Source organism: Pygocentrus nattereri, chromosome 22, assembly GCF_015220715.1.
Source record: "Pygocentrus nattereri isolate fPygNat1 chromosome 22, fPygNat1.pri, whole genome shotgun sequence".
In the NCBI taxonomy this organism is placed as follows: domain Eukaryota; kingdom Metazoa; phylum Chordata; class Actinopteri; order Characiformes; family Serrasalmidae; genus Pygocentrus; species Pygocentrus nattereri.
In genome coordinates, this window is record NC_051232.1 from 9851270 (window position 1) to 9863199 (window position 11930).

At 40.0% G+C, this 11930-nt stretch overlaps 1 protein-coding gene across 2 annotated transcripts; it reads right to left on the bottom strand.

Moving 5' to 3' along the window:
- Positions 1 to 3463: 3463 nt before the first annotated feature.
- LOC108411550 (CD209 antigen-like protein C) lies at positions 3464 to 10264 on the bottom strand. Of its 2 annotated transcripts, XM_017683177.1 has the most exons (5): positions 10000 to 10264; positions 6929 to 7304; positions 5522 to 5664; positions 5322 to 5428; positions 3464 to 3756 (listed from the first exon to the last, which is right to left on the bottom strand). In XM_017683177.1, the coding sequence occupies exons 2-5, from the start codon at positions 7155 to 7157 to the stop codon at positions 3615 to 3617; spliced, it is 621 nt and encodes a 206-aa protein (XP_017538666.1). In that variant the 5' UTR covers positions 7158 to 7304; positions 10000 to 10264; the 3' UTR covers positions 3464 to 3614. The 2 variants fall into 2 exon arrangements, with proteins under 2 accessions (XP_017538666.1, XP_017538667.1); XM_017683178.1 differs by lacking the exon at positions 10000 to 10264 and having other exon boundaries at positions 6929 to 7334.
- Between the last annotated feature and the right edge of the window lie 1666 nt (positions 10265 to 11930).

Below are 11930 nucleotides of genomic sequence, written 5' to 3' on the forward strand. Positions count from 1 at the left end.
TAAGATGTTTTGTCGTCTTTCTCAGCATTTTAATGTGTATTTTCTCTGCAGTTACTGTACCTGAGTTCCTTTTGTTCCTCCTGGTCTTCTGCATTCCTCTGGCATTGTTCCCTTTAAGGTCTTCATATAAATGCCCATCGCTATCTAAATTTCTTCTGTTGTCTACAGTAATTCCTGAATTTTCATACCGATCCTCCCTCATTTTCAAGCTGCTCTGACTGATATTAACTGTAATGACTCTGAAAACTGTAAATGTGACTCTGCGTGAGCTGCATGCCAGTTTAAAGCTGCTGCAGTTCCTGTGCTGAACCGTGATAGTAAACCACCTGTTCTAAATAAAGAAGATTGTGGTAGATAATGATGCCAGCCATAGATGTGAGACTGTGAGGGTGTCTGAGGTGTGTTAGTCACATGATTTGTGCTGTTCCTATAGTTTTGGAGCCGTATTTCACCCTTTTGTTAATGTCCCCACACAGTCATTATTGGATGTTCTACTCCACTGTGGTTAAGATGGTTCAATAGTAAACCAGCACTGTTATTGAGCTTCTTTGAGTTCTGTTTCATTGCAGACAGTACGAAAACAGGACATTTCTTGCTTTATCTGGTCAACTTCATTGCTTTTGTAAATATACACCCATTCCTGCCATTTAGGCCTTAATACGTACCAAGAAATGTTGTGACGGAAACACTTCAGGGTTAGTAGTGAGGTAAAGTGCTTACATAATGATGTGATTTGATACGTGACTGAAATCATGATTTGATACGAAATCAGCTTCCAGGTAAGGCCCAGCCCTGCAGGACCAAAGACGATCACAAGGTTGCCAACAAATGCAAATCCATCTAAATATTGAAATATCAAAGTTCCTCAAAGATCTCAGCCCAATCTCCATTTCCCCGTGTATTTGGTTCTCCATTCACCCAGAACCTGGAACCCTCTCAGTGTTCATTCAGTCTTCAGTTCAGATCTGTACCTTAAACCTCTGTTCAGTGAGATTCATCCAGCTTAGAAGTGATTCATTTACCTCTAACAATAAGAATTTGGGATTTTCAACCAAAGTTTCAATGGGAATTATGGGCAGATGCTGATTAATAAAAAAATTGAGTACACACAATATTTTCAACATTTTAACATTTCAATACTCTAAGTACACGCAATGGTTTTTCGAGTCATAAGTTTGAATGCCATCTGTTAAAGTACATGCTTTGTTGATGTTCTAGGTTAAAATAAGTTAACACATCCTTTACAGAGAACATACTTAAATATGGCATTTTCCTGTGCAATAGTTTCTGTTTGTTTACTGAAATGAACATATTGGAGAACAAGTAGAATGTAAAATGTGCCAAAACCTTTGAAAAGGCCACATTTTATGTTTCAAATAGCCGTTGGAAATTTTACGTGACACTGTTTGAGAAAGAAAAGTTGACTCCAACACTAGAAAAGAAAAATATCAATATCAGACCATCTGCAGTACAACAAACACGACAGGAAGCAGTCACATGCTTTCAACTTGAAAGACAATGTTAAAATGTTAATCACTGCAAAAATACTCCATAGATATTAACGATATACACTGAAAAGTTGTACATGACGAGTTAGACAGTGTACAAGATGTTCATGAGCTGCAGAAGCTGCTGCCAGAAGTTTCATAAGAACTATAACAACTTAAGAGAACTTGGTACAAACACCCTGAGCAGGGTGGGAGAACCATCCCTCATATCCATCTTGCTGTGACAGACTGGAGCAAAACAAGTCTGAACTGATGCGTGTGTTACTCGTCATCTTATCTCTTGGTGGGAAGCCACTGCAGATATCTGTGCTCAACTGTAATTGTAAATAGTCTAGACTAAGGAAACTGTGGTAGATAGTTAGATAGGCAGGCCAGCCACGTTTGTGAGACCTCAAGTCAAGTCATGTGGTACATGTCTAGAACCGTCTGGAAGCAGAAGTTTTCTTTTAGTTTGTTCACCTTAATTCAGTCTCTTGGTAATGCCCTCACTTATGAAGATATTCTTTTGCAGACTTTCAGATTGGGTTTTGCAGCCATGTGCATATTGGATTCAGTTCAATTTTAGTTTTGACCTTTGTAGGTAAAGCAGGAGGTTCTCACTCCTTCCCTCTCACTCCATATTGCTCGCTAGTTAATCTGGAGCTGCATTCTAAACATCATTCTGGATTAAAAAAAATTTAATATGGTTATTTGCATATGCATTGTTGGTGGAGTGGCCACTAGAGGGCCTGCAGAGGCCACTGAGCTAGCATCAGGAACCATGAGGAGAAACAGTAACACATAGAAATAGCGCTTCTTTTAAATAAAAAAATAAATACATAGTGAAAATTTCCCTCATTTGATTATCTCTTTATAGTATATCTTTCCCATTTGCAATTTCTATAATATGCAACTTGCATGAAACTAAACATTCTATTGGTGAAGTTTAGTTTGATTAAAATGACCATTTCATATTCATACTGAGCTGCACAGGTGATTGCAGAACTTAACTCAAAAAGATGAAACAAATCACTGTCACAAGACAAACAAATCCATAAAAAAAACAGTTGTATACTCATCACGAGCTCATGATTTATTGCTAAAAATATATGAGATATATAAAGATGATAATCATTTCTAACTCAAATACCTTATCAATATAACAAACATGATGAAAATGACAAAACACAAAAAACATGATGATAAAAAAAATGATATTTTTTAAACAGATTTGGTCAGAAAGACACTGAAAGAGATTTAGGTTAAAAAAGGTAAAATAGCAACATCATGGACTTCATAAATCACAGAAACGTACTGCATGATTTTACACAACCTTAACCAAACTGTCTCTGAAGAATTAGACATGACACCAACTGAAGAACAAAAGTCTAACACCAACTCGAAAAATGGAAATTAACATGGCAAATCATCTGTAACTCACCAAACATGACAAAAAGTCAGAAAAGGCAAGAACAGCCCAAAGATATTACAATGATAATAGTGCACCAAAATATTGTGAAAGCCAGTAGATTCTGCCACCAGAGAGCATCAAATTCAGAGGACTGGGTCTCACTGTTCATACATCATTTCTTAAAGATCTGAACATCGTAATGATTTTACCTAACAGGACATCCAGAATTTCACATTAAACAGTTTTAAATTCATGGAAGGGCCACGGGACCCTAATTCACCTGCTGTTACTAAACGCTGATACGGTAGCACAGACAGTGTTACAGTCTCTGTACATGGGAAGTCCCAAGTAAAATACACTGGAGTTCATTCTTAGAATACAACGTAAGATCGCCGGTTCAATCCCCTCAGCTGACAATACATGACTGAAGTGTCCTTGAGCAAGACACCGAATCCTCAACTGCTCCCTGGGTGCCGTGGATAGGGCTGCCCACCACTCCAAGCAAGTGGGCTCACTGCCCTCTAGTGTGTGTTTGCTAGTGTGCATGTATGTGGGTGTATCACTGCACAGATGGGTTAAATGCAGAGGTCTAATTCCAATGCGTGTAAATTCTGAATTCAATTCAATCAAAGGATTCAGTTTAATACATGTACAGAAACAGAAACAATAAAGATTGGGTTTAACTGCTCAATATATTCTGCCTGCTTTCAGGTTTATCATTGAAGCACTATTTTTTCACAGATCCATCTTTGCTTGTAAGAGCACGGTCTGTCATTCCAGAGCTTCTTTTCTACAGGACCCAAAATCTCACCACAATCTTCATCCCCTTGGTTATTTGGTTCTCCCTCCAACCAGTACCTGAAACCCACAGGATCTGAATTAGTCTATGTATTTTCATTGGGATTCAAGTCAGGAGAGAGTGCCATGCAAACACCTTGCCCTTCTTTTTTAGTATCAGCACTGAATATACACTCACCGGCCACTTTATCAGGTACACCTAGTAAAGGGTTGGACCTCCTTTTGCCTTCAAAACTGCCTTAATTCTTCATGGAATACTGTCAACATGGTGTTGGAAATGTTCCTCAGAGATTTTGGTTGGTTATTTGAGGTACTGTTGCCTTTCTATCATCTGGAACCAGTCGGCCCATTCTCCTCTGACCTCTCACATCAACAAGGCATTCAGTTTCTTCGTCCTGGTACATTGCTTCCTTAAAGTTTCTGAATGAAAGTGTTTTTTTTCCCCATTTATATCTTACCTCTGATGACTTAAAGCACAAAAGCAGACAGTTCACAGCTCACTAACAAAGACAATGCAAATGTCTCTTCTTTTTGTCTTTTTCAGAGAGCTGATATTTTAGATATGGATTTAGAAATGGCAGCCCCTGCTCTGTCAGGTATCAGATCGTGCTTTAACAGATTCCCGTAGCCACATCTTTTCAATGTCTCGAGCTTCAAATTCAAACATTACATTTAAAGGAACTAACACTAGCTCACTGCTAAGAAAAACTGAAAGACTGACCAAAGTAATAATTACATAATTGCCCATGGGACCCTTTATTGACTCTGCCACCTGGGCCCCTGCCCGTAAAAACCCATGGGATAATCCAGGTTTTGCAATAGCAAGTATACAGCCTGTCTCAGACTCATTGTGTCCATTTGTTTTTGGAAGGTAACCTGTCAAGAATGTGTTTGACAAGATCACAAGCCCATTCTTTGTGTTCTTGGTGTAGAGAGATAAAATCTCCCTAGATGTGTATTCTCATGACGTGTGGCCCACGGAGATAAATAGTCAGAGTAGCAAATACAGTATCAACAAATATGAGTCTGAATGAAGGATAGACTGCATATACAAATGAATGAAATAGTTTATAATTGTACTAATTTTCAAAGTGAAAAACATACTCTGCTGATCTACCAGCTGGTTAAGCTAGCAGTCCAGTTTATCCGGTTGACCAGAACAGGGCATGGTTTATTTTGAGCTGGTCTAACAGTATGACAAGTTGGCTGACCATATGTCTTGGCTCATAAGAGGAATATTGTTTAAAGGGCCTGATGTAGTATGTATACACTGTGGAGGTTTTAAAAAATACTATTCACTCCTCAGTCCATATGTGGAAACTAAGCTAAACGATGTCATTAAAAACCAACTCATTTACATATTTTCATCTATTTGTCTTAAAGCAGTTTAGCGCCGCCCAATCACAAGTCTAACCTCTGTGCATCGTACCGGAAGCATTGGTCTGCAGTGTCTAAGTAACTTATACATTTTTATGTTTGTGCTCCTTCTACTAAGTATTAGTAGTTCTGTAAATCTAATATGAAAGGAACATTTAAAAATATAACAGTGCCTTCACTATGAAGTCTGTATTTTGTAAGATGTTGGGATAAATGTCGCTTAAATATAATTATTCGCAGTTGCTTACGCAGTGGTCAGTGCTGAGCCATCCACCCATGTCCATTCTCCCTCTCTTTCAGTGTCTGTCAGACCAATCCAAGCTTGATTGCTCCCCAGCATACGGGTAATGGTTTCCTGTAATTATGACAGGAAAATCTGAAAATGCACAACTAAAGAACTAAAAACAGCTAAATTAACTCTCTCTCTCTCTCTCTCTCTCTCTCTCACCTGTTCTTCTCTGCTGTTTATGATCACCAGGTCTGCTCCTCTTCCTCTGCAGTCCTGTCTGCTCTCATGCCAGTTCGTCTTTACAGTAGAGATGTAATAAAGACTGTTCTTGAAAAACTTCCAACCCTCCTGCACGGCCTTCGCTATAAATTGAACACACATGTACACACACACACACTTTTTTCATGTTTTGCTGCTGCTTTTATTGCAGTTATGACTTTCCCTGTAAATCATGTTTACCGTTTGTCATGCTTACCATTGCTTAAGGTGGATGCTGGGTGTTGCTAAGTGGTTGCTAAGGTATCCAAGGTGATTGTGCTATATTTTTAGATTTATTCAATATTTTATTTGATCAGTGCTTTGGCTGTTTGCTGTGTAGTTGCTTTAGTATCTTCGGTTCTAACACGGATGTGTTTGTGTTGCTGTTATTGAATTGGATGCAGTTTCAAGTGGAGAACTCTCTCTCATAGTTGCTGAGGGCTGTTCAATGGTTACAATCTGTGTTCCAGCCAGGTGGTTGTTATGATATCTTAGGTGATTGTTAGGGTATATAGTGTACATGACTGTTTGGCAGTTGCCGAAAAAAAGTACTCCTAGGACACGACTGTCAATCAACAGATTTATTTATATACATGTATTGATTTTATGTATAATGTGAGCCAACTAAGTAATTCATTCAGTTACTTATCCATTGCTTCATTGACTAATTAACTTAGTAGGGACTCAGTTGTTATCACTTTGTTGTTTGAATATCTAAATTGTAAATGTATAGCAGGGGAGCCAAATAGTGGTCTTGGAAATCTACCATCTACCATCTACCATCGAATATTTAGACAAATAGAATTTAAATTTTCTGTTCCCAGTTAAAAAAATGTTTTATCATAATTATTTTAACCTGAGACTTACATGATGTTTCAGAACAGTGCTAGTGGTGAATGCTGTCTGTGTGGATGTATGCCCCGCTGAATGCTTTATCTGTGGTGCATGCATGTTCTTGTGTTCATTTCGCTCAACACAGCATGGCAAGTTAGTCACTGGTGAGGAAAATATTCTGCTACTACAGAGGTGACCAGTCCTGCTCCTGGAGATCTACAACCCTGCAAAGTTTAGCTCCAGCCCTAATTTAACACCCCCAATCCAGTTAATGAAGGCCTACAGTGACTTCTGCATATGAGTGCCAGGTGTGTTGGATCAGAGCTTTCCAGGGTGGTAGATCTCCAGAATCTATCAGAATCCAGGAGCAGGACTAGGCACCCCCCGTATGAACAGGTAGTGTGCCGCAGTGGTAGTGATGGGAATTTTACAATATTGTTTTATAAAACAGAAGTTAATAAAAATCTGTATGAATTCACTGAGAAGAAGAAAATAGAACAAGTAACCCATTTAAGCTTAAATGTGTCTGCTTACCTACTGAAGAGAACATCTTCTGAAGCTGATCCATTTTAATTGTTGCATTGTACCTTGACTCCAGCTGATTTTTCTCTAAAATCAGGTTAGTGTTTTTGGTCATTAACTGGTCTCTCTCTATAGTTAGGTTGGTGTTTTTGGTCATCAACTGGTCTCTCTCTGTAGTCAGTTTGGTGTAACTGGTCTGTAACTGGTCTCTCTCTGCAGTTAGGTTGGTATTTTTGGTCATTAACTGGTCTCTCTCTATAGTCAGGTTGGTGTAACTGGTCTCGAGCTGGTCTGACTGTGCAGTAACCTTGATCCACAGCACTGTGATGACAGTCAGCAGAACACACAGCAGTCTGTATGAAGCATCTTCTACCTGCAGTGCTCAGTTCTGAAAATATATACAAGCACATTTCACTGAATAAAGTAATTGTTCAGTTGTTAAACTAAGAGGTAAGGCACCAGTAATGTCTATATATATATATATATTCAAGAAGCACAGTTTTGGTCTGAACTGATCTCACAGTGCTTTTACAGAGACCCAGTCATATAGCCAGGATTCTGGAACTGGTTTTACACCCTGTGTTTTAATAAAGCACAGTAACTGGTGTTTTCATGGTGTGTAAAAAAATGTACTCAATCTGCTCAACTTTGATGGCAGTTTATGTTGGCCCACAGGGACAAAGAATATACATGTATTCTAAAACAAAAAGCTCTTAGTCTGGAAGGTAAATAGTGTATATCAAAACTAGATGTTTCCGAATGGAATGGAAAAACAGCATCATAGAGTATGAGCATACCCACAATGCAGCCAAAGCATCCTATTTTTCATCACTAATTGAGAATAAGAAAAATAATCCTAAGAGTAGTGTACCTGTTGTTTAACAGCAGTAGGTCACTTAGTGTTAGTGTGTTAAGGGCACTGCAGGCCACATTGCGATACAGAGGTCCATATCCTGGCACAGATAGCGCACAGAGTCTGGTGACTTATTGAATTACAGCATTAAAATTTTGTCTTCCACAGCAACAATAATCTGTAATAGTCTGTTTTACCCCATAGAAATCTCCAGTCTGATTAGGATGATTAAAAACGTATAAAATGAATGCCTGTTAAATACTACAACAGGTCGACCAATCATAATAAGGTCTTTAGCTTTAGTCCATGTAATATTCATTTACTTTTTGGACATGAATGAGTTAAATTTGACTGTCGCTGATGCTTCCTCAAAAGGCAGGAAGACGCAGACAGAGAGTCTCTGTTCTCACGAGCTTTTGTTTTAGGGCGTTTTCACACTTTCAGATTTCGAGTGGTTTCTCAGACCCTGAGTCAGGCTGAGTGTCTCAGAGTTCTCTGCTTCAGTGGTCAGTCAAAACCTCTCCAGTGCACCAAGCATTCATTCCCTGAAAATTCCCACAATGCACTGTAATACCAGTGAACAGTGACTGTTTGCTATGTTCCCTGACTGGTCACAGTGCCAGACCTCCCTTTCCCCAGCCACTTCCACTAGCTCTCCAAGGGGGATTCCAAGGCACTCCCAGGCCAGCTGGGTGATATAGTCACGCCAGCGTGTCCTGGGTCTTCCCCGGGGTCTCCTCCCAGGTGGACTTGCCTGTGACATCTCCCGAGGGAGGCGTCCAGGAGGCATCCTAACAAGATGCCCGAACCACCTCAGCTGGCTCCAAGATCCTCTCCATGGATCACCACCATATCGTGGTGGAGGGGTTTGCGTGCTTGAATGTTCCTAGGAGCTATGTTGTCTGGAGCAAAAGCTCCTGGTAGGGTCTCCCATGGCAAACTGGTCCTAGGTGACAGGTCAGACAAAGTGTGATCCATAATAACCCCTATGAAAAGACAAGAACAGGATTTGTGTACCCTGCCCGGATCAGGGTTACCGGGGCCCCTCCCTGGAGCCAGGCCTGGGGGAGGGGCTCGCCAGCGAGCGTCTGGTGGCCGGGCATTTACCCATGGTGCCCGGCCGGGCCCAGCCCGAAGGAGTTACATGAGTCCCCCCTCCCATCGACCCACAACCAATTGGAGGGGCAGTAGTAGGGGTTCGGTGCTTTGTGGATCGAGCAAAAGATAAAAAAGATGTTTCCCCAATACTGCTGCTATTAAAGTGCTCTCCAGATTTCCTCTCTGTCCTTAGCAACCATCTCCTGTCTAACATCTACTAATGGAGAAACACTTTATCTAAGTTTCATGTGTTTTTTACTGACACTTTATAATGTTTAAATAAACCACTCTTCCATTTTAGAGGTCTGCTACCTGATCTCACCTCACCTCACAGCAAGGGGGGGCCTGGGTTCGATTCCCCGACCAGGTGACTGGGGTCTGACTGAGAGCTTGCTATCTCGCGAGTATTGAACTCTGACTTATTGATTATACAAGTTTCTTGACTTAAATTTCAAAGTCAAGATGAGGCTCGACAAGGTCGGCACCCTGCTGACTGTATGCCACTGTCTGCACTGTCAAGGTAAGATGACCAGATTTCTGGAATGAAAATTGGGGATGTATCCAGTTTGGTGGTCTGTATATAATTAAAACATCCAATATTTTTATCTATGAAATAAAAATGGGGCACAGTTCCAGTTAAAATTAATTGGAGATTTGCTTAATTAATGGCTTTTCTTAATTATTGTTTTGATCATTATCACAACAGTGATAAAGATGGAGTATTTGACCAATTTACTTTGACGGCCTCAAACAACATCATGAACCCATGAAGACCAGGTGCTTCCGTCAAGCTAAACATATAACTCAGCACTCCTGTTCTATGAGGTGGTGACTCAATGTTTAGTTTATTTAGTTTTTGCTGACCATCATGAACCAATAACTGATTATACTTGGTGATATTGGTTAACTCAGTTACTACATTCATTAATAAACTGTGCATTAATTTATTGTCATGCATGAGACATGGTTACTTCATACTCCATTTTTTATGATGGCTATTAGAAGCATGAATTAAGGACTTTCCATTTTGGAAGAAAAAAAAAATATATATATATATAAAATATTTCTTTTGGTTACTGATTAAAGCTGGTTTTGTAGGTAAGTGAAAATCCCAACAAAGGCTCAAACTTACCTCCGTACTGAAGATGAGACCGAGGTCTTTTGCCCACTTTCTCAGCATTTGTCATGGATATATACTCTGCGGAGCTCCTGGTCGTAGGTGTTTCTCTGTTGTCCTGATTGGCATAAATGTCTTCGCCTGAGTATCTACTGATATCTGAATTTCTTCTGTTGTCTGCAGTAAGTCCTGAATTAGCATAAATATCCATCATATCCATTTTGCTCTGACTGATGTTAACTTTAATAACTCAGAAAACTCTAAAAAGAAGTCACTACAGTATCTGTGCTCAGATGTGAACAAATAGCCTGGCCTACGTTGAGGAAATTATGGTGGACAGCTCTTCTTAAAGCAGAAGTATTCTTTTAGTTTGTCAACCTTACTTTACCCTCCTGGGAATGTCCTCATTTAGGAGGGTATTGTCATGCAGACTTGAGTTGGGTTTGCAGAACTGTTCATATTAAACTAAGTTCAGGGACAAATGGTAACTATACAGCAAAGTGTGAATTAGTTTTGGATCAGGTCTTAAGCTGGTCATTGGCGCCCCAAATTCGGATCAGTGTGGTCAGTGTTATTTGTTTTTGTCATTATCCACTTAGAATCCTGAACACAGATAATTGCTATCTGGTATCAGCATCGTCATCATTGTCGCATCTGACTCCTAATAAGTGCTGTGGAGACCTTCATGACAGATGAAGCAGGTTTGGAGGAGGGAAGGTCAAGGAAGGAGCAGCAGATGGAGAAATTGCTTCAGATGGTACAAGAAATGCTGCTGTGGTCCTCGCCACCTGTACTGCCAGAACCTTCCTTGTCTTAGGCCGCCAACACTTATTCAACCCCCTTTCATCCCACTGTGACTTTCTCTCAGAGGGATATGGTTTTTCTAAAAACTATAGGGCTTTTCTGATGCATTGTAGCCTGTCCATAAGTTATCACTCTGAATGAGAGAATGTTAATGCCTCTACTGCAGCCAGGCAGCTGTGTGGTCTTTCTGACATGTGGTCAGACCAATTGGACATTCTAAATTGCCCCAGGTGTGAATGTGTGTGCAGTCTATATCTCTCTTTCTGCTCTGCGATGGACTGGCAACCTGTCCAAGGGCGTATGCTGCCTTCGCCCAATGACCACTGGGACAGGCTCCAGCTCCCCCCGCGAGCCAGAAGGATAAGTGGCTTAGAAAATGTGTATCTGTGTTGATTCTTCCACGCAGAAAGAGGTTACTGTCAGGAACAGAGGGGAGAAACAAGTACAGCAATAGTACTGAATAAATAACAATACATAATATATAATAAATACATTTTGGAGAACCTCAGTGCATGTAAGTAAAGATGATCTACAAGTCAGTACTCAGTCTGCAGCTTTTAGTGCATCAAATACATATCAGCACTTTTACTTTCACTATCTAGATGTTCTTGTGGAGCCCCCAGTGATCAGTGCTACACCCGCTTCCACCCACTTCCAGATGCTCCTTATTTCAGTCATATGCAGTAAGCATCAAACTAAAAGTTCTACAAAGTCGTGTTTGATTAAAATGACCATTTCTTAATGATACTGACCTGCGCAGGTGATTGAACACCTGAAATCAAAGCCATGATTTATTGCTATTTCTATTGGATGTTAATCATGTCTCAACTTCAGTTCTTCAGACAGTCAAGAACTTTAACAGCGAACATGCCAAAAAGTTTTTAGAACCTTTTATAGTGCAAAAATTAAATGAGCAACATGTAAAATATGATTTTTAGGAAGGATGGTGAATGAAGAATTATGGGGAAAAAAAACGAAAAGGTAAACAGTAACAGTATGAACTTTAAATCACAAATTAGGGTCAGATAAGCACATTTTAAAAGCTCACATGATCCTAGTTCACTTTCTGTTCCCAACTGTAGATACTGTAGCACAGACGGTGTCTCAGTCTCTGTACATGGGAAGTTCAAGTGAGAGACATT